General features: G+C 41.8%; 1 protein-coding gene across 3 annotated transcripts in view; it reads left to right on the top strand.

Annotated features, from left to right (window-relative positions):
- Positions 1–27,783, top strand: part of ATP8A2 (ATPase, aminophospholipid transporter, class I, type 8A, member 2) — a 651,371-nt gene that overhangs the window by 16,834 nt on the left and 606,754 nt on the right. Inside the window, exon 1 of one of the 3 annotated variants that reach the window (XM_014539416.1) lies at positions 26,556–26,673. The exons of 1 other annotated variant lie outside the window; for it this stretch is intronic. In XM_014539416.1, the coding sequence (XP_014394902.1) occupies positions 26,580–26,673 (94 nt within the window). In that variant the 5' untranslated portion in view covers positions 26,556–26,579. Of the gene's footprint in view, positions 1–26,555; positions 26,674–27,783 lie in introns of those variants that run through there. One more of the 3 variants, XM_014539418.1, reaches the window with a different exon arrangement.

Genomic DNA, 27,783 nt, shown 5'->3' with positions numbered 1-27,783 from the left:
CCCGTGGGGGTGCGGGGGTCCTGGTGGCCACTTTGTGTGGCCTCTGCTGGGGTTCCCACGGCCCCGCACGCTTGCATCGCGGGGGTCCTGGCGTCCGCTTCGCACAGCTTCTGCCAGGGTTTCTGCAGCCACGCATGCGCCATGGGGGCAGGACTCCAGGACTTGGGTCGGTTCCATGGCGGGGGGAGGGGTCCCAGTCGCGTGATTTCGTGCGAAGGGTCACTAGTATGGATATAAATGTCTTTGGAAAGGCAAACAACAATCATAGTAGGTTTAATTTTGAAAGAGTTTTACAAATTCTACACACATCAGGAAATGCATGGGAGAATTTGCCTCTTCCTGTGAACCAAAATCATTTTTCTACCTGGTTAAGGTGCTTTGGGAAAGCTAGAGGAATACAGTGATTTTGCAGAGCTCTGCTACCTAGCCTTCATGCCCCATCCTGCTCCCTGGAGGAGCCATGGGGGCAGGCTGACTTGGCACCCATCGCAGACTTGCACTTCTTAACCAAAATATGCTAAGCCGAGTAGTAGTTTGATCATTAATAGGGATAGTATTTCCTCTTGGAATCCAAATTGTCATTTTCTCTCATCACTAGCCTGAAAGATGGGACCCCCCCCCCCATAAACTTCAGAGTCTGAAACAATTTAATGGTGTCTTTTTTCTTTTTCTACTTTTAAAAATATATATATTTTATTGATTTTTTACAGAGAGGAGGGGAGAGGGATAGAGAGTTAGAAACATTGATGGGAGAGAAACATCAATCAGCTGCCTCCTGCACACCTCCTACTGGGGATGTGCCCGCAACCAAGGTACATGCCCTTGACCGGAATCGAACCTGGGACCTTTCAGTCTGCAGGCCGACACTCTATCCACTGAGCCAAACCGGCCAAGGCTTCTTTTTCTACTTTGATTTCTCCCACAGAGCACATCTCTTGGCACCTCATGACTTCTCGGCTGGTTCTGTAAATATAGGATTCTCTCTGGACCCTTAGGGGGACGTTCTCCCAGTTTATTAGCATTGGAAATAAAGAGAACAGGCTCATTCTGTGCTTGGAACTGAGGCACTAAATAACCTGAGAAAATCTCACTGAGGTGGTTCTGCCTAGAAAGCTGTTGAGGATTTCTCAGAGCAGTGGTGAGTAACCATGAACCTCAAACTGCATATTTTAGCAGGAGCTAAAATAGTGCAAACAGGTCTGAGTGGCAGGACCTCAGTAGACATCCTTCATGTCTCATCTAAAAATGTTTCCTTATATCTTTCTAGGTTCTTGGCTGAGGATGCCCTTTTAATAAAAAATTTAATTATTGTAAATTTAATTAATGTATGTATGTATAGGAGCCCCACAAAGATAGGAGACTCAAAAGGCAGACAGATGATTGATACACTGAGCCAAGGAAAGGGTTAGGTCTAGGTTTGGGGCTTCAAGAGAGTGTGTGAAGGCAGTTCATGGGAAGGTGAGAAAGGGAAAATTGCTCTGCCATAGATAAGCCTCCTAGATGAAGAAATGATCTGTGCCTGGTACAGGCCCTCTTTCTAATGTAAATCTAACTTACAAAAGGGTAATTTCTACTCTGTTTTCAGCGCTTGTCCTATCTCTGCAGTTTCTCACAATAATCAGCTCAAAATAATCCTTATGCCAAAGAGGCATATTTTGGGGTGGCATATTCCACTACCTTTCACTAACAGAAGGCAGTGGGGTAATTGGGAAGAGTCTAGGCTTCTTTCTACATCAGGAAGACTGAGGTTGAAATACCAGACACTTGGAAAAATGATAAAACTTTTCAGACTCAGTCCACCAACTTATAAAAGATGTGAATACTGCCTCACAGTCATTGAGAGGAACTAGACAATATGCATAGTGCCTGACTTTTAATGGTTACTTTATAACTACAATTTTTATTGTTTTGGTTGTTGTCAAATAAGTGAATGGTCAGTGTAAATGTCATCACCTTATAAGTGCATCTTAAAAACAGGTTGGAAGGATTCTAATAGCTGGTTTGGGTTTTCTAGGTCTCCTGTACAGCACATAGGTGGGCTTGTCCTCTATAGTGTAATTAGATATCCCTGTCTGGCTATAGACAGACTGAGAGTAAGGGGGAACCAGTCCAGGGGGAGGGCAGCTTTTTAGAGATTATTGGTGATGCAGGTAGGTTGGCCTCCAGGCAGGTGTCAATAGGGGTGTTGCATTAGGATAATTCATTAAGCCATATATTTGCTTTGTGCAATTTTCAGTATCTGCTTTATTTTATAATAGAAAACAAAAGATCCCACCAATAAAGAACAAAAAAAAAAGAAGCAATATGGAAGCAATCTAGGTATCCATCAATGGATAAAGAACATAAACACAATGGAATATTACACAGCCATGAAAAAGAATGAAATCTTGTTGTTTGTGACAACATAGATAGACCTAGAGAATATTATGTTAAGTGAAATAAGTCAGACAGAGGAAGGCAAATACCATATGATTTGACTTATATATGAAATCTAAAAAAACAAAACAAATGAACAAACAAAATAGAAACAAACTCATAGATACAGAGAAAAAACTGATGGTTTTTAGAGGGGAGGTGGGGGATGGGTGTAAAAGGGGAAGGTGTTAAGAAGTACAAACTTCCAGTTATAAAATGTCATGGAGATGTAACATACAGCATAGGGAATAGAGTCAATAAAATCATAATAACTACTGGTATGTATGGTGACTAATGGTTACTAGAGTTACGTGGTGGTCCCTTTGTAATGTATATAAATGTTTAGTCACTGTGTTGTACATCTAGAACTAATATAATACTAGAAAAATAAAAAAGAAGCAAAATAAAAAGCAAGACAAAAGAAAATCCACGTCTGAGGAGGATGCAGCGAACTTACCCCAGGTCCAAGCTGTGGCCCCTGAGCCTGAGGGGAAACCCACTCAGAACGGCAGAGGACAAAGCAGGAGGTTAGGGAAATCTGTTGCTGCCTAGGTGGCTGACATAGGTCAGTCAGATCAAGGCTTGTGAGGCTGCCATTTCTTTTGGCCACCCCTCAGTGGACCACTGATGTCCATGGACATGATCTGTCCACTCCAGGGCTTGTTACTTGAGATCTTGTTTCCAGCCAGAGGGAGCCAGTATTTTATTTTTAATTTTCTTCTCCCAATCCTCACCCGAGGATATTTCCCACTGATTTTTAGAGAGAGTAGAAAGGAGGGGGAGATACAGAGAGAAACATTGATCTGAGAGAGATACATCGATTGGTTGCCTCCCGCCTGCAACCGAGGCACATGCCCCCGACCCACAACCGGAATCAAAACCCACAACTCTTCAGTCCTCGGGTCTACACTCTATCCACTGAGCCAAACCGGCTAGGGCGGGAGCCAGTATTTTAGAAAGAGGCCATAGTGCTCTGCTTGTCATCCTCACCTTTGGCTCTGTGGCTTATCTTTGCCTGGACATCTATCAAGTAACATGGGGCCGATTTACCCTTGACCACAGGTAGCCTGTAGCCATGAGGGTGCTCTTGGACACATTATTATCTTTATCTTCCCAATCTTTGTTCCTACTGACTTCATCTTGGGGCTGCAAATTTGGCTTTTTTAAGAAAGACTCTGAGCCATTGTTGGAAAGCTGCCTCACCCAATTCTGCATTTCCTTTCCTTTCCTTTCTGCTTTTTGACCAGGCAGCTGAGAAAAAAAAGAGTGTGTATTTTTAAAAAATATATATGTTTTTATTTATTTATTTTTTTGAGAGAGAGGAAGGGAGAGGGGGAGAGAGAAAAAAAATCGATTGGCTGCCTTCCCTATGCACCCCAACCAGGGATCAAATCTGCAACCTGGGCATGTGCCCTGACCAGGAATTGAACCAGTGACCTTATGGTGCATGGGATAATGCTCCAACCAACTGAGCCACATCAGCTGTTTCTTTCTTACAGGCCCTTACTAAAGTCCACTAGAAGACTCTACCATCAATGTCATGATATTTTTTAAGACTGTATGAACATGTGTTCAAAATACTGAGATGCACAGGCACCTTTCAACCTGCTTGCTTTGCTGTCATGGAACGATGATTGCAGTTTCCTAATTGTGCATGTGTGTGCGTGAGAGGGGTCCTCACTGTTCCTCATCCACCTCAACTCAGCTCACATTCCCCATTTCAGTACTCCAACTTGCAGTATCCCACTTCTGGGAACAGATTTCGTCTTCATTGGTGTTCATTAGTCAGCTTGGGCTGCTTGACAAAATTCCATAGACTGTTTGGATTAAACAATAGACATTTATTTGTCACAGTTCTCACTTGGTGGAGAGGGAAGGGGGCTCTGGTCTCCCTTCTTCTCATAAGGACACTAATCCCATCATCTGGGGCCCACCCTCATGACCTCATCTAAAACCAAATTACCTTCCAAATACCATCATATGGGGAGTGGGGTGGGGATGGGGGGTGGGGCACAAAACATTTAGTGCATAACAGTTGGGAGGGAATCTTTTTTACAACCTCCTGGAATTTTCCTTTGTAATTAGTCATTATACTTCCATGTATAGGATTATCTGGTTGTCACCACTGTAGGCCGTAGGTCTAGTCTTCTCTGCTTCATTATTGTGTCCCTAGTGTTTGGCATACAGTAGCTGCTCAATAAACATTGTTGACTGAAATTTCTGAGCTAAAAGTCCTGGAAATACAAATTTGAATGTAACTTGGTTCTTGTTCTTGAGGAACTTAGGAGAGGAGGAAGATCTTTATAGGATTATTTCCATATAATATGGTAAATTTTATTAAAGGATGAGGGTGAGGTTGAGTTGTGACAAGGAGAAGAGTATCATTCTAACCGGGGTGGGAATGATCACGAAAACTCACAAGGTAAAGTAATGCTATTATACTAGTAAAGAGTCTTTAATTGAAGTAATGAATGTGGAAAGAAAGAAGACAGGAGACAGGCATTATAAGCCCCAGGGTTGTCCCCATGTGCATCGATATGTATAATAAAACATTATTACTGTTATTAGTCTTTACCTCTGCTACAATTTACAGCAATGGTCACCACATGCCAATCTGTAGACTGGCCAAGTCATAGAGAGACAGGACAGGTCGGGGCTCTCTAATCTGCATGTTTAACCAGCTCCCTCCCCTCACCCCGGGAACTCCTGGTGTAGAGCAGTGGTTCTCAGACTGAAGCAAGCACCAGAGGCAATGGGAGGTTTGTTAAAATGAAGATGGCGGTGCCCCACCTTCAGAGGTTCAGATTTAGTAGGTCTGCGGTGGAGCCGAGATTTTGTATTTCTAACAAATCCCCCGGTGCTGCTCTGCTGGTCTGTGAGCACATCTGCAGACCCACCAGCATGTAAGGTCACTGCTGATTTCTTGGCACTTCTGAGGAACAGTGATCCACATACATGACTTATCCAGATAACTACAGTGTATCTCTCCAAATGCCAGACTGTTGTTTCTTTAAATCATGTTCAAAAAACACTCTCTAAAATGAATTCTGCATTTCTTCACTTTTTTAAACAGAGGATTTTGAACATCAGCACACCCTCCCTTGATGACAAAGGATCATCATAATGAACATCCATTATGGTTCTGTTCAGTGACCCACAGAGGTGGGGTGGGTATATATGAGCCAGTCAGCACCAGCCAGCAGGCAGCACAGGTTCCTGTCCTCAAAACGCAGAAGGGGGCCTGGGACCTCCTGTGCTCCTGCCTGTGCTTCAGCCAGCGGGACACTAACCTTGCAGTCACTAGTTCACAGGAAGGCTCTGGGGGTTAGGGGAGGGGGTCCAAGGAGGCCACTCCCCTGGAGGGCTACTTAGGGGCCTGGATCAGTGGCGTTTTACCAATTGGTACAGAAGTATTTCAGTATCTCAACAACAGTAAGTCCACACAATTCATATCAACCCTGAATACATGTCGGTTCTGTGATGGGTTGTTTTTATTGTTTAATGTTTCTTTCTCTTTATTATCAAGTCCTCATCTATCATTAATTGTTAATTTTTATTCATTCATTGAACAACTGCCGAGCACTCTGGGTTTCTACAAAGGTGAATCTGCATACAGTGAGCGTGCTGCCCAGCTGGGAAATTACACAGGGTTCTTAGCTTCTGTCGGTAAAATTTGAATGCATTCTTGCCCTTCTGATATTGCAGAATAGTGAAGATAAAAATGGAAAAATATGCAAAAGCCTTTTCAAATGGTTTTGTGTTACACAAATAAAAGAGATTGTTTTTCTCTTTACTGGAAGTGTTAAAAATAGGATCTCCAGATAAGTGGCATAATTGAAGTGGCATTTTCTCAAAAAATTTCAGCCTGGCACACTATAGCAAATGCTTATGAGTATCAAGTTATAAATCGAATCTGAATAAAAGGGCTGGGAGCACTGTTATTAATGAGCGTGTGCCCAGGCTGGAGTGAGGAGGCTCTGTGTCCTTTAAGTGGCAGTCAAAAGCTTTTTTTCTCCCAAAATAACCACATCTTCATTGCTATTCTCCTGCTTTGAGCTGTTCTTTCTTAGCAATGAATACTAGTTAGGCCAGATTGTGAGTGACAGTGATAAGTGCTTTCTGGTTGGGGGAACAGAGCAGCAGACATGAGTAGGAGAGCTGGGTATCAGCCACAAGCAGGCTTTGTGGCCCCAGTCCCCTGAGGGTGAAAGGACAGGAGTGATTTAAAGGTCCTTCAAAAATAGCTTCTCTCTCCTGTGCTGGTTTGCCATGGTGCTGGCTCCTGGGTCTGTATCAAAACAAGCATATGACTTATTGGTTTAATCTCACTGTTTCTTTGCCTTTCAGTTGGGAGTAGCTGAGTCAGGCTGGGCCTCAATTAAAAAGACTCTAGTGGAAATACAGTCCTCTGAATTTTAACTTTCCCGAACCCATCTAGAGGGGCTTCCTTGGTAAATGGCTCTTGTTACATGGACCAGTTCATTTTGGCTACTAAGACTGAGTTAGAAGAGACTGGTTGAACCAGGCTGTGAAAGTGCACAACATATTGTGTTGGAGAAAATATGGAAAAAATGCTCTATATAGAATTCAGGCTGAGTTGTAAAATTTATCTTCACCTTTTCCTGGAACTCACTAGGTGATCTGGAATAAGTTTTCAACTCCCTACATCCAGATTTTTCATTCCAGGCCATCCTTCCACATAGGAAGGGGTTACCTCTAGATGTGTGGCAGCCATATTTCCCAGAACTCAACAGGAACACATAGCCTGGATTTTTTTTTTTTTTTTAAACCCTCATGGGAGGATATTTTTTCCATTGACTGTTTTTTTATAGAGAGAGTGGAAGGGAGGGAGAGAGACAGAGAGAGAAATATTGATGTGTGAGAGACATATCAATTGGTTACCTCCCAAATGTTCCCCGACCAGGATCAGGGATCGGACCTGCAACTAGGGCACGTGCCCTTGACCAGAATCAAACCCATGACTCTTCATTTAGAGGGCTGATGCTCTAACTACTGAGAAAACCAGCTAGGGCCTGGAAATAAATAAATAGATAAATAAATAAATTAATTAAATTAAATATATTTTTATTGATTTCAGAGCGGAAGGGAGAGGGAGAGGGAGAGAGAAACATCAATGATGAGAGAGAATCATTGATCAGCTGCCTCCTGCGTGCCCCCTACTGGGGATTGAGCCCACAACCCAGGCTTGTGCCGTAACCAGGAATCAAACCACGACCTCCTGATTCATGGGTCGATGCTCAACCACTGAGTAACACTGGCCAGGTTGGAAATGTTTTTCACATATATTCATTTTAATGGAATATTGCCTACTGACTTGATGCATTTGTGACCATGGTACTTGATGTTTGAGGGTTCAGAAGAGTTAGGAGCTTGAAGTTGGGAATGTTAGGAAAATCCCATATGCATGATTGCTATATCCTTATGAAAGTTATCAATTTGGTTTATTTATCACTGGTGAGATAAATTCTGAAAGTAGGAGAGATGGAAGGGGGCTGCTGAAAGGAATTCATTCATTCATTTACTCCTCCATCCAATATCCAAGTGTATGTGCCTGGCACTGTGTTATGTGGTGAGAATATGCTGATGACTAGGATTTGAACTTCAGGCCCAGTGGAAGACATAGACAAGTAGACAGGCTTTACAGAATAACAGGTAGTGCTACAGCTTGGAAAGTAGAGGCAGCACATGTGAAAAGCACCAGACATGGTGGCCAGAGAAGGCTTCCTGGAGGAAGCAGTATCTAAGACTGAATGAGATTGAGTCATGCAAAGAAGGATGTTGTGGTGGCAAGACTGTTCAGGGCAAAGGAAAGAGCATGAACAGAAACCTAACAAGACTGAGAGCCTTTGAGGGAGCTGGAAGTATTCCAGTCTGGCTGGCACTTGTGAAGAGAGACAACTGTCTGGAAAGCTCAGCCTCCTTAAACTACTTGAACTTCAACTGCGTGTGATGGAGAATCCTCTGGAGGACTTTAAAGAGCCACAATAAGATTTGCACTGGAGAACTTTGACTAGTTTCACTGTGGAGAATGGCTTGAGATGAGAGTGATTTTATCAAGGAAAGCATTAATAGAAGAGCCACAATAAGATTTGCACTGGAGAACTTTGACTCTAGTTTCACTGTGGAGAATGGCTTGGAGATGAGAGTGATTTTATCAAGGAAAGCATTAATAAAGAGGAATGGGGGGAGGGCAAATCCAGGACTCCCCTGGAGTGGCAGTGAGGGTGGAGGGCAGTGGATGCACACAGGAGAAACTGGATCAAATGTGGGGGTGCAGGAGAAAGAAAGGCAAGCATGCTGCTTAGATTTCTGGTTGGGGCAACTGGGAGGAGGAGCAAGGTTTTGGAGGGAGATAATGACTTTTATGTTTTTTTGCCATGTTGGTTTGAAATGAGAGGATGAGGAGCAAGTGTCTAAAAGTTGGATCTAAGATGTGTCGCTGAGGGTGAGAGATTCAGAGTCATTACCAGGTAGTCATGGGAACTGATGCTTTTGTGAAGGATGAGGAAAGGTGAGAAAAAGTGTCCTGAACAGAACACTCCTAAACATCAACATTTAAGGAACAGGCAGAGGAGGAGAAAGCTATGTATGCTATTGAGAAGTGGCCAGAGAAGTTGGAGGAAATAAGAGAGTGGTTTTTCGGATGCATAGGGGTGGCATGTTTCACACAGAGGGTCGTCAGCAGGATCAGATGCTGCCAGGGATCGAGGAAGATGAGGGCTGTAAAGGTTTGATTTAGCAGCAAGAGGATGTTGGAGACCTTGAGGAGAGCAGCTCGGTGGACGTCTAGGGACAGGGGTCGATTGAGTGGCTGAGAAGGCAAGGAGAGGAGAGAAGCTAATGAGAAAACATAGACGGCTCTTTCAGAAAGCTCAGCTTCAAGGGGAGGGATGGCAAGTTGTTGGAATATGGGTAAAAGTACAGAAAATGGAGTCCTGAAGAAGAATGATATTTACTACATAAGGACTGGTGATGTCCTTACATTAAGCTAAACTTAGAATACACAGACATTTACCAGTAAAACCTACCTCCCCTCATTCATTTCTCCCCTCACCTCCCACCCCCTAGTTTGTCTTCCTTTCCCACGTATCTCAGATCTCCAGCAGGCTGTACCCTCCTCTGCTCGCTTTGGGGCTGCTCCTTTGGGCTCCTGTAGATCTAAGTGGGACCACGCTCCCTGTGCACCGGGGCAATGCCCAGGCTCATCTCCATCCTGCTTCTGGAGAGCCAGACGCACCAACCAATAGGGCTGATTTAGGGCCGAACCTTCTGGGTTCTGAATAAATTGGTAGAATCCTAAACACCATGTGATACAAAGTCATGACATCGTATTATGTGCACTAGTTTGTTGTGCTCTTTTAGGCTGGACAGTTACTAATACTTCAAAGTGCACGTTCTGGGCAGCGAAGGTTCTGGGGAAACTGTGGGAAAGGGGGTTTATCCGCAGGTACACCGCCTTCCACGCTTCCCTTTAGTCACTCTTTCATTCCCATACACCTGGCTTCTCTTGACCTGTCTGTTGGCTCAAGTTCCCTCTGGTTGCAGTGGTCAAACTGTTGTGAAAGTTTAGTATTGCTGTAATCATTGCAGTGTTCTGCTTTCAAATTAAGGCTGAAGTTTTCTACGTACAAGAGTAGGAAAATATAAATGGAGCAGCTGCTGTTGATTTCCTCCCTTCTTCAGTGGTAACTCTTCTCATCTTAGGACTTAGTAAGATCCGTCTTTGTGGACAGGCTTAATTATTTTCACTACCCACAACTCTTTCAAAATCATATATCCTTAAGTAATTAAAGGAAAACATCAGTGAGACATGATATTTTTCTGTCCACTTATAGATGCAATTCTGGTTCTTTCTATGGGTCTCTTTGCCTGGCTGCACCCCGATAGGTTAGGAACTGGTCCCTGTGGAGAGAGGCAATATTATTCTTCCCAAGGAGCTTTGGTAAGGCTTGATGTCCATACAAGGCTGATAGCATGATCGGGTATCAGTGTGGTTGGAGGAGAGGCTGAGCTGCCTCCCCTTGTTCTTTTAGACTCAAGGTTCCCTATGAAAATGCCAACACTTCTTCAAGACTCAGTCCCACTTCAGCAGAGGTCAGTTGACTAACTCACAAAGACTTTGTGGGAACAAGAAACCAAGTACATGGGGCTTCAAGGAAGGGAAGCTGAGCTATCTGGGGCAGGAAAGAGAGACACATTCTTTAAGCTTTTGCTTTTTTCTCACCTTGTGCTCAGACTCTTGAGGGAGAAGGCTAGTTAAGTTTTATGCTCTTCATGAAGACTTTTTAACAATATCTTTTTTTTAAATATATTTTATTGATTTTTTACAGAGAGGAAGGGAGAGAGATAGAGAGTTAGAAACATCGATGAGAGAGAAACATCGATCAGCTGCCTCCTGCACATCTCCTACTGGGGATGTGCCCGCAACCCAGGTACATGCCCTTGACCGGAATCAAACCTGGGACCTTTCAGTCCGCAGGCCGATGCTCTATCCACTGAGCCAAACCGGTTTCGGCTCTTCATGAAGACTCTTATCATTATTAAGAGTTAAAATTCACCAGGAAGCAAATGTAAAAAGTCAGAGTCTTCCAACTTTATGTATTTTGGAAAGTACAATTAGAATTAGTTATGATAATACTGAAACATCATCCTAAATTGAAAACTTATATTCCAAAGATCCAATGAAGTAATGGATGGGAAGCTCTAGATGGATTTCTGAAGAAGACTGCAGTCTCCTCCTCTGTGAGTAATTTGGACATATATTGGATAGAAGTCATCACATTGGCGCTGAGGGGCTGCCTAGGTGTGTAAGACATGGTCTCTGACCTCTGGGAACCACAAAAAGGGGGAGTTATGGAATGGTTCACAATTTGAAGGGAATAGACATCATTTCTCAAAACTATTCACTCGAGAGAATGAATTAATCTTAGAACAGTTTAAAAAAAAAGAAATAAAGTTATGGAATGGTTCACAATTTGAAGGGAATAGACATTATTTCTCAAAACCACTCGAGAGAATGAATTAATCTTAGAACAGTTTTTAAAAAAAAGAAATATTTTGACCCCATGATTTGTAATTGGCCCACATTAACCCCTATCCTTTCCTCCCAGCCATCTCCATAAACTTTGCCTGGGCTTTGAATCTGGCCCTGGTATAGTCTTTATTTTTTAGAGCAATTTTAAGTTCACAGGAAATTTATAAGAAAGTATAGAGAGATCCCTATTCAGCCTTCCCCACTATCAACTTCAGTGCACCAATGTTGACACTTCATTATTACCCAAACTCCATAGTTACGTAGAGTTCTTTCTGTTGTATATTCTGTTGGTTTTGACAAATGTATGATGACATCTGTCCTTTATTAGAATATCATACAGAGTAGTTTCACTGCCCTAAAATTCTCTGTGCTCCACCTATTCATCCCTCTCTCTCCTGTAGCTCCTGGCAACCACTGATCTTTTTACTATCTCCAGTTTTACCTTTTCCAGAATGTCATATGCTTAGAACCATACAGTATGTAGCCTTTTCACACTGGCTTCTTTCACTTAGCAATATGCATATGAGTTTTCTCCATGGCTTGATAGCCCATTTCTTTTTAGCATTGAATAATTTTTCCAACCTCTTCTTCGGACTGTCCCTCAGTTCTCTCAGGCTGCCTCCTGGAGCAGACAGAATCAAAGGCAATAAGGATGTCTAGAGGGTCAACATTTTTTGGCCACTGAAGTTGAGAAAGTTACCCCTAGAGAAAAGCTAGATCCCTTTAAAGATCTACCTGATTATGAAATTTTGGAATTTTTTCCATCCTATTCCAGTGGGCAGATGAACTCTTTATTTGTAGGACTATATCATCCTGCCTTTGCAGCCACTGGGGACAGTCCCACGACTGGAACTTATGGCCCTCTTGCCCTCTCCACAGACTCTCCCCACGCCCTGCTTTCTGTGTTGGCTGCTAATACCCTCCTGTTGTCACTGCTGCCAGGCTCCACTCTGCCACTCTGTTCCCGGAGATGTGCTGTTGTATCAGATGATGTGAGCTGGCCTGAATGCAGGTGGGTTTCGCTGCCAGAGTTGGTACAGTCTGTCTTAATTTTATTGATGCAGAGCTGGTGTTTCTTGTAGTCAAAGAAAATACTTCCACTGAAGTAGAGAGGACCCTCTTTCCCCTGGTGTTAAAGCATTTGATCTGGATCCTGAATGAGTATCTGTCTGCCTGTCTGTCTTTCTGGTTCTGGTGGGACAGGATGCAGTGCAATGGAGACTCCTGCCGTAAAGATCCTGTTTTGAGTGTCAGGGTCACTCACATTGATGTGTTCATCTTGTTGAAGGACATTTTCTTCCAGCCCCCGTCAGTGGATATTTACTTGGGGACTAGGTCTGTAATGTAGCACAGTAAAAATTCTCAAAGTTTGTGCTAGTGTCTTATTAATGAGCTCTACTTATGGATTATCTATACTAAGCCATTACCTTAAACTCCTCTCTCCCAAAGTAATGTTGGCTTTATTGTAAAAGACTGTTTAATTAAGGAACCTTCATATCTCAACGCTTTGGGACAGCTCTCACAGTTCCTTGATAGTTTAAGGCAGCGGTTCTCAACCTGTGGGTCGCAACCCCTTTGGGGGTCGAACGACCCTTTCATAGGGGTCGCCTAAGACCATCGGAAAACACATATTGAATATATAATTACATATTGTTTTTGTGATTAATCACTGTGCTTTAATTATGTTCAATTTGTAACAATGAAAATACATCCTGCATATCAGATATTTACATTATGATTCATAACAGTAGCAAAATTACAGTTATGAAGTAGCAACGAAAATAATTTTATGGTTGGGGGTCACCACAACATGAGGAACTGTATTAAAGGGTCGCGGCATTAGGAAGGTTGAGAACCACTGGTTTAAGGAAACTAATTTTATGTCTAACCATTTAACTTTCTGATTATAGAAGCAGAAAAGTACTGATTCTTGTGGAGTGTTGCAAAAGGAACAACTTAATTATAGAAAAAATGGTCTTCCTGCAAACATGTAAAGAATTATAATAATACTTTGAGAAATAAAGCATTGTTGTCATGCTTGATTTTGCCTTCAATTACAGTTTGCCAACTCATATATCACCTTATGAAATTATTTGAAAATGGTCTTTATTTTTCTGTTCCCTGTTATCCTTTTCTCTTTTGAAAATTTTATTTATCTTCTTATAAAGTTCTCTTTTTCTGCAAACAAGGATTTCTGTAAATAACACTGCTGGCTAGAGCAGCAGACTGGCTTTCATCCCTTCTCTGTGATGATACATTCTGTCTACTGAAGTATTGACATAAAGTCTGCAGGCTTAGTGATAGTGTCTATTTGCAGAAAAGGAATTTGCCTGGACCTAATTTTCTTTGCGGGGAGAGGGGAAGGAGATGGTTATGGACATTGCTCTGAGAATGATGTATAAATTGCTATGAAGCATGCAAAATATAAAACAAAAAGATAAGATCTTAGACATTCAGGACTCAGGGTCCAAGATGAAAAATTCCAAATACCATAGCAAATAGCTAAGCTAAAATAAGAAAGAGATGGTAAAATAGATAACCTGGAAGAGTCAATGGAAAAAGTGATTTCAAGAGAAAGATAATGTTTTATTTCAGGTTCTTGTAAACATTAACCATGACCTTCAAAAAGAGATAAATACTGAAGGAACCATGAAGCTCATGACATAAATATATATCTTTATAAACCTACATGTATGAAAAGGGGCAAGTACTGGAAGGAGGTATGTAAAATGGAGTGCAGTGAGAACAGAGAGTTCTGATATCTATATTTCTTTAAATGGTGGGATGCTGGGTGAGTTTCAACCCCTCTTTTGCATTCAAAGAAATTTAATAAAAAGAACTAGAAATTTTCCTGCCAAACCCCTTTTTCTCCTTGTGTTATACAAATAAAATGGGGTTTTTGTCTGTCTATAATTCTGTCTCTTCTTACATCATTTTCCAAATAACCATACAGATTTCTTTTCTTTTTAGCTACATTTGCAGGGAACACTGTGAATGGTCATATTTAAAATCTAGGCTACTTTGTAAAGTGAAAATTAGGAGGCTCAGGGTGGGGATGAGACAGACGGTCACTCCCAAGGCAGATACAGGTGTGGGTTGGGTTCAGCTGCTTGGAATATGTGAATGAACCCTCTCTGTGCAGGGGTACTGCTGGGGCAGGAGTACCAGGCATTTATTCAGTGATGGGCAGCAGTTTACCTGACAACTTCTGCACGACTGTTAGCATGCATAAAGCAATATTCAAAAGTAAGAGATTGTTTACTATAAAAAACAAACAAACTATAGCTTAAGCCACAATATTTGGGGACTGGTGATGAAAGGGATTTACTTTTTAAGCAATAACTTTATTTCTCATGGAGACATCATTTTATTGTTTAGAGATCATCTGCCTTCCACAGCCACAGGCTGTACTCAAAATGTATTAGATGCCAGAGTAATCCACTTAAGGAGAGTGAAGTTCAAACCTTCTTAGAATCCACATAATTGCTGACCAGATGGTGGCTGGAGGGCTTATGAGAGGAGCCTTCAGGCTTCTTGAGGCCTTCAGACCTTAGCAAAAGGCAGAGATGAGCCACCTTAGGGATAGTGCCTCTAGTTAAAATGGCAAGAAGGAGGCAGAGGCCTAGGGACTGGAGAATTGTAGACTTGAAGACTCACAGGTGAGCAGCAAAGCCAATTGGTCACCCACCGACCTGTCCTCTCTTGGACCCCATAGCATCTAGGCAGGGCACACATGGGTGTACTATCATAATGCCAGATGGACTAATTTGTTAATTTGGAAAACAAACAAAAAAATCTATCTTTGTGCTTGATTTTATGTGAAGTACTCTAATAAATAAATCAAGTCATTGTGGGGAGAGTGTCTTTCATACTTGCAGTCAGACTTATTTTTCAAAAGATTTACAACCTCTTTGGTGATGTGATAATATAGGTTAAAAACTGAGTGAATCTAGTTACTGTTTCTGATTATGATGTAAGCTAAACTGTAGTGTGGAGTTCAATCCACTCTTTTTTTTTTTAATTAATGAGAAAATAGCGGCCAGAAATGTTCTGTGACTTGTCCAAAGGCACCAGGCATTGACAGGCTGAGCATGTCCTGCAGCAAAGGACTTTCCGCCCGGAGAGGGCTTTCTCCATTGTCACCGACAGGAAAGCTGGTCATCATTTCAGAATAGGGGCTCTTCATTTACTGGAAGGCTGCTCTATTTTTATTCTTCAATAACTCTGTTTTCATTTGTATTTCTTTGATTACTAATGAGATTTGTCATTTTCCCATAGGTTGTTTGGAAATCTTTCAAAAGAGGGTGGCTCTTGTGTTAGTGGATGTAGTGATGTGAGTGGGAGGACTGGCCCGTGTTTGCCATGTGGGGTGATCATGTTTAGAGAGCAGAGCCACAGACTCTCAGAGCTGGAGGAACCTTAGTAATCGCCGAGTCTGACTTTCACTTTCAAACTGAGAAACTGAGATGCATAGAGACCAAATGACCTGTCAAAAACCCGAGCTGTGACTGGAACCTGAGACTCTTGACTGTGACGATATTATTGCAAGGACTGCACTTCTAAACAGAAGGGTCAATTACAGTATATTAAACTGCAGAAGTAAATGTAATACGTTTTAGGAGTTCAAGCTGGCTGTTCTTTACCCCAGGTCATAGTCAAGTGTTTATTAACCAGTTGCTGGAATCATCTCATGTGTTCCACTTTCCTATAAATCGAGTGCTTCCAATTATCTAATTGAGGCTTCCTGCATGCTAATAACTCCAGTCATAAATTTTATTCCATGCTGCAAAGCCTCAGAACCACAAATGATGCTGAATTTCATTGCTTGATTTGTGGTTAATTACCTAATGTACATTTTGTTCTTGGAGAATTGCCCTTGGTTATTTTTTATATATTCTTTACTTTTGTGTTCTCACCAATACCCAGCTGTTATTTCATCTTTTCATTTGTTCTTTTATGAGTTTCTGGTGCCACATGGTCACATCAAGCAGGTTCTGTGTATTTAATTAGCCAGGAGAGCATACATATTTGAAATTTGCCAGGGAAGAAGCGAAAGAGTATGGTACTTCTGTAGATAAAGGAGATGATAAAGAGGGATAGTTTGTGAGAAAAGTGATGCTCTAAGCAAATGGAATATGACACTATACTAGTCTCTAAGATTTTTCTTCATATTCACATTTTCATTGCTGTAGATCCTCCAGCACAGAATGTTAGTTACTTTCATGCATTTGCCTGTGAACATGTGGAGCTGTTTGGAAGTCTCATGGGCATATTAAGTTGAACATATTCCACTTCCCCATGTGCTTTCCTTCTTGCCAAATGGCACCACCATTTATCCAGTTATGGAGCCCCCAAATTTGGTGCAGTCTCCTTCAGCCCACGTCTACTTCATCAGCAAATTCTGCTGACTTTGCTTTAGAAATTAGTTCTGAATATAAGCAGTTCTTACCATCTATCTCTATAACTATGTCTCTGGTCCAAGCCAGCATCATTGCTTAGCTAGAGTCTGCTCTGGTCTCCTAACTTGTTCCCTTCTCCAAATACTTATTCTCTAGTCTGTAGCCAGATTGATCCTTTTATGATTTAGTCCAATCATTTTGTATTTATGCTCAAATACTAACTTGGCATTTTAGTCTCACTTAGAATATATAGTCTAAAATGTATTACGGCAAAATCAATCAATCAATCAATCAATCAATCACAGGTAAGGATCCTATATGATCAGACCATAGGGTCATAACTGACCTATTCTGTCAGTCTCTTTGACTTGCACTCAAGGCACACAGGCTTCCTTGCTACTTTTAGACACACCAGACATATCCCTGTCTTAGGCCTTCACACTTGCTCTCCTCTCCTTCATGGATGCTCCAACTGGGCTTGCTCTCTCATTTCAGTCAATTATCTGCTTAGTGCCACTTCCTCAGAAGGACCCACCTTGACTCCCACATCTAAAATTGAACTCCTTGGTTACTCTCTATGCCCTTAGCCTTTACTTTACTACTAGAGGCCCGGTGCACAAAATTTGTGCACGGGGAGGGGGTTCCCTCAGCCCGGCCTGCACCCTCTCCAATCCGGGACTGCTGGCTCCTAACCGCTCACCTGCCTGCCAGCCTGATCCCCCTAACTGCTCTCCCCTGCCAGCCTGATTGCCATAATTGCTCTCCCCTGCTGGCCAGATCCCCCTAACTGCTCTCCCCTGCCGGCCTGATCGTCCCTAACCATCTCTGCCACAGCCCTGCCACCATGGCTTTGTCCAGAAGGACGTCCAGAAGGTCATCTGGAAGATGTCCAGTCTAATTAGCATATTACCCTTTTATTAGTGTAGATATTGAATATGTTGTAGAAGCATTTGCTTGTTATCTGCCCCCTTGACTAGATTGCAGACTCCATTAGATAGTCATTGGGTTTTGTTTACTGTTTCTGCTACAGAAAATAAAATATTTGTTAAGTGATGAGATAATTTAGTTTAGATTTAGAGAGTTTGAAAAGATATGTGGGACTTCCAGGTGGATTTGTTTAATTAACAGCTAGAAATGTGGGCTCATGTCCACCCGAGTGGTCTAGGACCAAGGCTAGCTTCGGAAAGGATGCTATAACCTCTGGTGAATGTGCAGCAGGAGAAGGGAGGTGAAAAAATGGGACTGTGGGGAACCTCACATGTAAGGGATGGGCAAAGCGGGCCACTTGTGTGGAAAGAAAATAAGAAAATATCAACTATAAGGGTAACTGGGCCCAGGGCTTCCTAGAAGCCCAAGTACGGGTTGTTGCTTGAGTGGGGGATGTATTCTGAGGGCAAATGCTGCAGAGAGGTTTTGTATGAACAGAAGTGTGGATGGTGGATTTTCTAGGTAAGGGGTTGTCATCGATCTTGGGAAGAGCAATTTCAGAAGATGGCAGCAGGAACCACTGTGGTGGGTTCAGGGATGAAAGATGGTTAGACATGAGGATTGTTTGAGATGATCTGAGAGAAATAAGGCAGTAGCTTATGGTAGAGCCTTAATATTATCTTTCCTTGCTTAAGTGCATATTGCTCCCTAAAATGTATTTTACAAAGTAGGCATTCATTGTGTGTGTATACACATACACACATATAATACATGTATTATATATACCCATATATTAATTATATATAATACACATATAACTTGTCTCTTGATTATTTTAATAGTAAAAATCTTTGACTGGATCAGAAAAACTTACCACTGTTAATTTTATATGTTTTCTCTAAATAGATTTTAATTGATGAGTTCTAATGGTAAACTTTATTTCGCAAATCCCATGCAATCACAATGGAATAGGAATTGGTACCCCTCACCCCACCCCCAGAATCTAGAAAACAACCTGAGGTTATTTGAGCTCCAGCTTTAGTACTATCTTTGTTACTTCTAATTAAGTAATAATCTTGCTTTAATATGAGTTGCTTCATAATAAAGCATGAGCTGGTAATATTTTTAAAATTTTAAGTCTTTACTGAAATATATCCTGCATACAGTAAAATTCATGATTATTTTATTTTTTATTGAGCTACAGATTGCATACATTAAATTCATTCTTTTAAACTGTGCAATTCAGGTTTTAATATATTCACAAAGTTATGCAACTGTCACCACTATCTAAGTCCAGAATATTTTTTTCATCCTCCAAAGTAACCCCATTTGGGCTTTCTTCAGCCCCCTAGCAATCACTAACCTACTTTCTATTGCTATGGATTTGCCTATTTTGGACATTTTCTATAAATTGAACCATATAATATGTGTCTGGCTTTAGTTAGCATAATGTTTTCAAGGTTCATTCATGTTGTAGCTTGAATAGATCACCATTCCTGTATTTATGGCTGAATAATATCCAATTGTATTGATATAGCACATTTTGTTTAAGCTCTGGGGCTTGTTTTGTGCATGAAGGACCCATAGGACTTGCACAGCCAACATCACTAGGCACTTGAGGTTCCTTTGCTAATTAACCTCTGGGACCCTTGTGTGTCCCCATGCTATGGCACTCACAGCCAGGGGACAGCTTGGGGGCTTTGCTGGTTCCTAGCCAAATCCTAGAGCTGTATCTGGTCACATATTTGTGAATGGAGCTCCTGGGCAGGTTCATCCCAGCTGGGAGCCAAAGGGATGTCCCTGTGAAGACCAGCAAGCACTATAGCCGACTCATCTCCTTCCTGTCACCTTTTTCTGTGGGTGACCTGACCATGTTCACAATTCTCAAAAGGAAATACTCCCAGAACAGTTTTCTCAGGATGGGTAACTAAGTGGACTTCTGGGGACTCATGCATTCTTTTAAAAAATATATATTTATAATAATAATCTATAATAATACAAGCAGAATATGCTAATTAGACCAGATGAAGCTGGGGCTGCAAAGGAAGCCAGGGTCCCGGGTGCCAGAGGGAAGCCGGTGACAGCAGCCCGGGGAAGGAAGGCCTACTCTAACACGAATTTCATGCATCAGGCCTCTAGTATATACAGTATATAATATTTTTATTGATTTCAGAGAGGAAGGGAGAGGGAGAGAGAGATAGAAACATCAACGATGAGTGAGAATCATTGATTGGCTGCCTCCTGCACACCCCACACTGGGGATGGAGCCCACAACCTGGGCATGTGCCCTGACCAGGAATCGAACTGTGACCTCCTGGTTCATAGGTTGATGCTCAACCACTGAGCCACACTGGCCGAGTGACTCATGCATTCTTAAGTGGTAAATGTTCTTTCATGGAGCCTAATGCCCTTGTTTTTTTCTAAATATACCCCCCCCCCCCCAACAAACTAGATGACAGGTTCGGTTTGTGATCAGAGTTCTCCAGTACTCTTGTTATCTAAAAAGATTCACTAAACACTGGGTTTCCTTGGCTCTTTGTGGAATGGAACATAGGCAGCTTTAGTGAGACTCCTCATGTATTTTTTCAGTTTTGGAGGAATCTAAATTTGTGTGGAGTATTACTTCTAATTCCCTTTTCCTTTTGATCTTACCTGTGGGAGGTGAGTTGTTGCATGGAAAAGGCATATTTCCATATGCTATTCCTTGACTTGGGTGTACATGGGGATGGAGAAGAGGAGAGAGTGGTATGGGCTTTCACTGAAAATCACAGGAGGGTCCTGCAATTCACATTGTTTCTGATCTGTTTTTAAAGTGTTACTGGCATATGTGAAAGTATAGGGTACATATACTTGATTCTTGTGTTTTGGCTGAAATGCTTAGTTCCACACAGAACTATATCAGATATTAGAAGGCATGTGCTTAGCAGTAGTGGAAGGGGAAGTGTGCTTAATCCCTGCTTCATGTAAGTTTTTCTTATGTCAGGCTGAGAAGGACCACATCAGAAGTGGTTCAGACTGGGGATCTTTGTTCCTGAGTAGCATTCAGGACACTTACTGGTCACCGCAAGTCAATTATTAGGCCTACACCTGGGCTCGCCACCCAATTAGTGACAAGAACCACAAGATTCTTTTTCTAATGGATACTTAAAAAAAAAATCTGTATCAGCTGCCACATCATAGAGTTAAAATGACTATCCTTTGTTATTTTCTCCAAAAGTACCAGCCCTCTGCCCTGTTCCTTTTGTTCACTTGTCTCTGATTCCAGGTTTTCACTAGAAGGCATGAGAACATACAGGTTTACTGCATGCACACTCTACTCTTTCCAATGTGATGGACATGTCCTATTGGTACCGGCACGTCCCTTGTTGACCCAAGCGTGGCTTGTGTAGCATTTTACTTCCCATGTTGCCTCATCCCTGGGCAAGGATGGGAGTTTGGGGGAGAAGGAGCTAAAGGACCGTTTTTGGATCCAAAATACTCTTCTTGGGACACACATTCTGGGGCACTTTGGGGTTCCTGTGTATTAATCTGCTGGAGCCTGATAGACACATTATACTGGGCAGTGACAGCAGCAGAAGGCATCTGCACTGCAGGAGTTTCTGGCCATAGAAAATCTTTATGCAGTCTGTTAAGTGATGTGTGTGTGCTGCGTCTGCTGGGAGAGAAAGCCAGTCCAGTTTAAGTTTTGTTTTATCAACATGATCTCTGTATTAGGATTTTTATTTTGGAAGCATCTAACCCAATGGTTCTCAACCTTCCTAATGCCGCGACCCTTTAATATAGTTCCTCATGTTGTGGTGACCCCCAACCATAAAATTATTTTCGTTGCTACTTCATAACTGTAATTTTGCTACTGTTATGAATTATAATGTAAATATCTGATATGCAGGATGTATTTTCATTGTTACAAATTGAACATAATTAAAGCATAGTGATTAATCACAAAAACAATATGTAATTATATATGTTTTCCGATGGTCTTAGGCAACCCCTGTGAAAGGGTTGTTCGACCCCCAAAGGGGTCGCGACTCACAGGTTGAGAACCGTTGATCTAACCTCAAGCTTGTAGTTCTTCTCTGGTGTGAATGCCACCAAAATTGATGGCCCAACAGAGTTGGTTTTCTGTTGGGTTGGACTTTCTGTTCCTTTTGAGCCCCGTTTGCACAGTTAATGGATCTTGTGGGTTTTCCCCCACTGAAAACGTGAAGTTTTTTTTTTTTTTTTTTTAAATATATTTTATTGATTTTTTACAGAGAGGAAGGAAGAGAGATAGAGAGTTAGAAACATTGATGAGAGAGAAACATTGATCAGTTGCCTCCTGCACATCTCCCACTGGGGATGTGCCCGCAACCCAGGTACATGCCCTTGACCGGAATCGAACCTGGGACCCTCCAGTCCGCAGGCCAACGCTCTATCCACTGAGCCAAACCGGTTTCGGCAACGTGAAGTTTTTTTATTCTATTGAATTGTGTCTCTGCTGGTCAAGAGCTCTGCATAAGGGAAATGTAATGTAGACAATTTTTGGAACTAGCATTGGAACAGAATCTTATGTAGTCTTCCTCTAAATTATAGGCTAAAAGTTTGCACAATTGAAAAAAGATCATGTACTAAGTTGAAATAGTTGGCTATCTTTTTATTGGTTTGTGGCCATGAAACTTGATCTCAGAGCTAGAGATTTCAAATTTGCCTTAAGGCAAGGTGTAATAACTTGACTTGGCAGTTGTGCCCATGATCTTACAGTCAGGTTCAGAATTAGGCATTTGGTGGGTTCAGAACAATATTTTGACTATGTTCACATTGCTGCTAATAACTGCTTTAACTTTAACAAAAACCTAAGCTGTTTACATATTGTTTTTTCCTCTCAAAGATATATTTATGCTACGAAATCTGATGGGCCTTTCCCCCCAATAGATCAAAGCCCTATAAAATCAGTTGTCAAAGCTTTTGAAGCTGTGGTACTTTCAGGAAATCAGTGTAAATAAAATCAATCTGACTGCTTTCAAATGAAACTTTTCCTGGTATTGTCAGAGATTGCATTTAGCATTTCTGAATGATTCCTGATGGTGGAAACCTCACTATTAAATAGGATTAGAGTCAGAATTACAATGAATTTTAAAGAAAAGATGTTAAAGGCTGGTTCTGCTCTATCTGAACTCCAAAGAATAAGTAGGGATAGAGGTTGCAGGAGTGTGGACTCCGCTTTGGAGAGAAGTGAGACCAATTATAAAAAAGTGGACACTCTAGAATCTTTATAATTTCCCAAAGGATTCTGCGCTATTGGGCAACCTCCAATTTAGAATCAGAATACTACATGTTGATGATAAGCAGCCTTAATTTGTTAATTCAATGTTAAGAGGGCATTAAAAATAAGATATAATAGTAAACAAAACAACCCTTCCTATTTTAATCTTTTTCTAATAATAAAATGTGTTCATTTTAGAAAACAGGAGAGCATGAATAGGAACAAAGACAAACTGTCTATTTTCTTTTAAAAAAATATATTTATTGATTTCAGAGAGGAAGGGAGAGGGTGAGAGAGATAGAAACATCTATACTAATAAAAGGGTAAAATACTAATTAGATCGGACATCTTCCAGACATCCTTCAGGACAAAGCCACGGTGGCAGGGGCCATGGCAGAGGCGGTTAGGGGTGATCAGGCTGACAGGGGAGAGCAGTTAGGGGGCAATCAGGCTGGCAGGGGAGAGCAGTTAGGGGGCAATCGGGCTAGCAGGGGGGGCAGTTAGGGGGAAATCAGGCTGGCAGGGGAGAGCAGTTAGGGGGTGATCAGGTTGGCAGGGGAGCAGTTAGGGGGCAATGAGGCCCTCAGGCAGAGGTGGTTAGGGATGATCAGGCCAGCAGGGGAGCACTTAGGGGCATCAGGCTGGCAGGCAGGTGAGGGGTTAGGAGCCAGCTTTCCCGGATTTCGAGAGGGATCTCTGACTGCCTGTGGGATCGGGCCTAAACCAGAAGTCAGACATCCCCCAAGGGGTCCCGGATTGGAGAGGGTGCAGGCCTGGCTGAGGGACCCCTCCGCCCCCGTGTACAAATTTCGTGCACTGGGCCTCTAGTCAATAATAAGGGAGAAACATTGATTGGCTGCCTCCTGCTCGGCTCCCACTGGGGATTGAGCCTGCAACCCAGGCATGTGCCCTAACTGGGAATTGAACCGTGACCTCCTGGATCATAGGTAGACACTCAATCATTGAGACACACCAGCCGGGCAAATTGTCCTTATTCTTAAAGCCCAAAGAAGATAACTATTAACATTTTGGTGTATTGCCTCTTAAAGAGAAATATGATGAGTTTTAATTCTTTGTTTTCATTGATTTGCTATATTTTTTACTTTTCAGAGTCACAGTTTTGTTTTAAAATCTTCAATCAGTGACTATCTCTAGGGCGTCCTGCAATTCTTCGTGGCTACGAGGTTTGCAACCTAGAAAAGTCCAGTAAATGTTTAAGAAAGAAGCCCACTTCTAAAAACCTCTTTTTTTTTGTTTTGATTTTTTTTGTTTGTTAATCCTCACCCGAGGATATTTTTCCATTGATTTTTAGAGAGAGTGGAAGGGAGAGGGAGAGACAGAGAGAAACATTGATGTGACAGAGACACATCGATTGGTTGCCTCCTGCATGCACCCCGACCAGTGTCGGGGAACCTGCAAACCAAGGTACGTGCCCTTGACCCGAATCAAACCTGGGATCCTTCAGTCCACGGGCTGATGCTCTAACCACTTAGCAACTGGCTAGGGCAAAACCTCTTCTAATTTTAAAAAGAACTTTTAGTAAGTTATCAACTTTTGGAGATGGGTTCTATAGAAGAATTTGTGCTTTCTATAAGTAAGCAAAGACAGTGTGAGATGAGTTAGAAAATGTAGCTTTGAACCAGATTTGTTAGCAAATGAGGCCTAATTTATGCTGGGTTTTTATTTCTGTCCTTTTATTTCACTATAGTCTTTTTGTGAAAGAATTATTTATGCATATTATTACATATCAACAAGGAATAGTATGTTACAGTTGAAAATAGTTGAGAAAAAAAGAGGACAAAAGAAAATAAGAGTTAGAAAAAGTAAGACAATCAGAGGTCAATGAAAATATACTTGTCTCAGACCCTTTAAGCAACCAAAGCAAAAAGAAGGCATGATTTGTCAGGAGAATTAGTGTTCGTTAGAGGAGAAAAATTCTGCTCAGGAGACAATGAGTTATTTCTGATACTGAGTCCGGAGTCAGATTTCTCCCTTAGGAACCCCAGAACAGTGCCGCAACCCCCACAACCTCCCTGAAGGAAACATAATGACGTGTTGCTTGGAACTTGTCAGTCAGCAGGCTCTCCCGGTGCCTCCTTTGTGCCAGGATGGTGCTGGGACAATTCTGGGGGAGTTTGGGGCCACAGTTTGGCTTGGGCGCTGTTAGATGGGCCTGGGTGCTGCTGCAAGGTCTCCCTAACAAGGAGGCCGAGTTCAGTGCTCTGAGGGGCAGGAGTGCTTCTGGATGGGAAAATTACACAGTAGAGCTTTGCTCACCCTCCTGCTTATCTCCGTGCATGTCTTTGTGTGGGGCCAGTTTATATAAGAGTCTTTCTTTCTTTGCCATCACCTTCAAAGGTAGTGTTTGCCATCGCCTCTGCACATCCCTTGCAACTTGACAGGCTTTTAAAATGCCATATGATTTTAACCTTTTCCCCACTTGTTTTGGAGTTTTCATTAGAGATGTTTTCTACTTGTGGTTCTGTTAAATATACTGAGTTTGGGGACTTAAGTTTTCTATATAAATGTCAACCAAAGGTCATCTGGCTGAGAGATCTTTGAAGCTTATGGAGTTTGACGATTAAAATCCAAGAGCCATTTTATGTAAGGATAACCAGGAAGAAGTTTGGTGGGGCACAGGTGTCACCCATTTGCCCCTTCTTTTTTTCTTAATCCTCACCCAATGATGTGTTTTACTGATTTTAGAGAGAGGGGAAGCAGGGAGGAGGGGGGGAGGGGTGGAGTTTGACGATTAAAATCCAAGAGCCATTTTATGTAAGGATAACCAGGAAGAAGTTTGGTGGGGCACAGGTGTCACCCATTTGCCCCTTCTTTTTTTCTTAATCCTCACCCAATGATGTGTTTTACTGATTTTAGAGAGAGGGGAAGCAGGGAGGAGGGAGGGAGGGATGGAAGGAGGGAGGGAGAGAGAGAGAGAGAGAGAGAGAGAAACATTGATGTGAGAGAGGAACACCAATCAGTTGCCTCCCATATTCACCCCAACTGGGAATCAGACACGTAAACTGAACCACACCAGCCAGGGCTGCCCCTTCTTAGATGAAGTGGCAATGGCGCCTGCCTTGGTGCAACAGGATTCTGCACGGAGGTTCAGGTAAGGAGCTCTGTGTGGTGCTGGGCAGCCTGGAGCTTAGTAATGGTCCTCCCGTTAACTTGCTCACAGGCTCTGAGATTAATCCCCAGATGTGACTGGGAAATAAGGCTAGCCAAAGAGGTTTCCTGTTCATTTAGAAATTCTACTGTAGTATAGCAGGGTGAATCACTGAGTATTATTCTCTTCTCCTTCTTTTTCCTTTGCCAATTTGGCAGGTTTAAAGGTTTTTTTATTTGTTTGTTTATTGTTTTCATTAAAAATTTCTCCCTCTCATCCTATATAATTCTCCAGCATTCTTCATAAATTTCTTAAACTCAGGAACTATGTTTTATGCCAGGTGAATTAGAACAGGACAGTTCCAGGGTATAATATAATTCTCCCAGATTATCATGGGGATCAGCCTTGAGCTAACTTAATACCTAGACACCTATGAACAGTGACTGCTGTTTTGTCTTCATGCATCCATGTGGAGGACTGAATGCCATGCCTCTGATCTGCGGCTGGAGAAAATGCTGCTCAATAGGTAACAGACACCATCCACAGCTGTTTTACTATAGATGCAGCCTGTGTGGGGTGTGAGTGAAGGGGGAGGGTCAGAAGAACAGCAATTTTTTGAGCAGATTGTTAATCCACAGCTAGCAATTCTTCAATCCTACGCCTTCTAGATAGGGATAGTAGGTGCTATAGCTTAAAACAAAGCAAAACATCCTAGATGATTATTTAGGGAATTCTTTTCCTTTTTGTAAATGTTAGCCAGATATATTTTAAATGTCAAGAGCCTTGAAATAGCTTTTTTTGGCAATAAAAATATTTAGATGAAATCTTAAAATGAATTAATTGTATTTAGATAGCAAGAAACCCAGAAGTTACATATGAAATGGTCTAATAATAACCTGTGGTCTTAGAATAGGTTGTTTACCTCAGTGGGCACCAAAATGAAAGCTATGAGCTCAAAACGATAAGCTCCTGATTGGGGATCATGCTACTCATATTATTTTAAAATTACTTTTTCTTCCCCAAAATTTGTTTTCAGACTATTTCCTTTAGTTTAACTAGCCTGCTGAATTATGTTAGATGTTTAATTTGTTTTTGTATCTTAGAACAATGGCTACAAAATAATAAAACCCAAAAACATGAATTCTGCATTTCAGGCAACTTCTTTTAATTGGTTAATGTTACAACTGCTGAAAACGGTAGTTGGGGGAAGAATTTAAAGCACTATTTGTCAAGATCTATTGCTTTGGGCAGCTGAATGTTTTTGTCCCAACTTTACATTTGGAGCAGGGACTTGAGCACAGAATTGACAGTGATTGACACCAAGTCCATGTGATGAGGAAGTCGGCACCTATCCTATGATGTATTCCAGGAATTCTTAGCCTGTCTAGTCCTGTGGCTTATCTACTCATTCATTTTTTCAATCTTGCTACAACTTGAGACTTAGGTTTTTGCAGCCTTGATACTAATTATTACTCTTTCAGACCTATTTATATAAGTATTAATGGGTGACCAAGGAAATGGCCTCAGTAAACAAATACCCAACACTAAAATGTCCTGCTTTGTATATGTTATTTTTTCCCTAACACTTAGTCTAGTATTACATGTCTCCTTTTCCCCCATTGACCTCTCCCTGGCC

Source organism: Myotis brandtii, unplaced genomic scaffold, assembly GCF_000412655.1.
Source record: "Myotis brandtii unplaced genomic scaffold, ASM41265v1 scaffold216, whole genome shotgun sequence".
Classification (NCBI taxonomy): Eukaryota; Metazoa; Chordata; class Mammalia; order Chiroptera; family Vespertilionidae; genus Myotis; species Myotis brandtii.
Note: the sequence above shows the minus strand (reverse complement) of the source record. Positions and strands in the feature narration are given on the sequence as shown.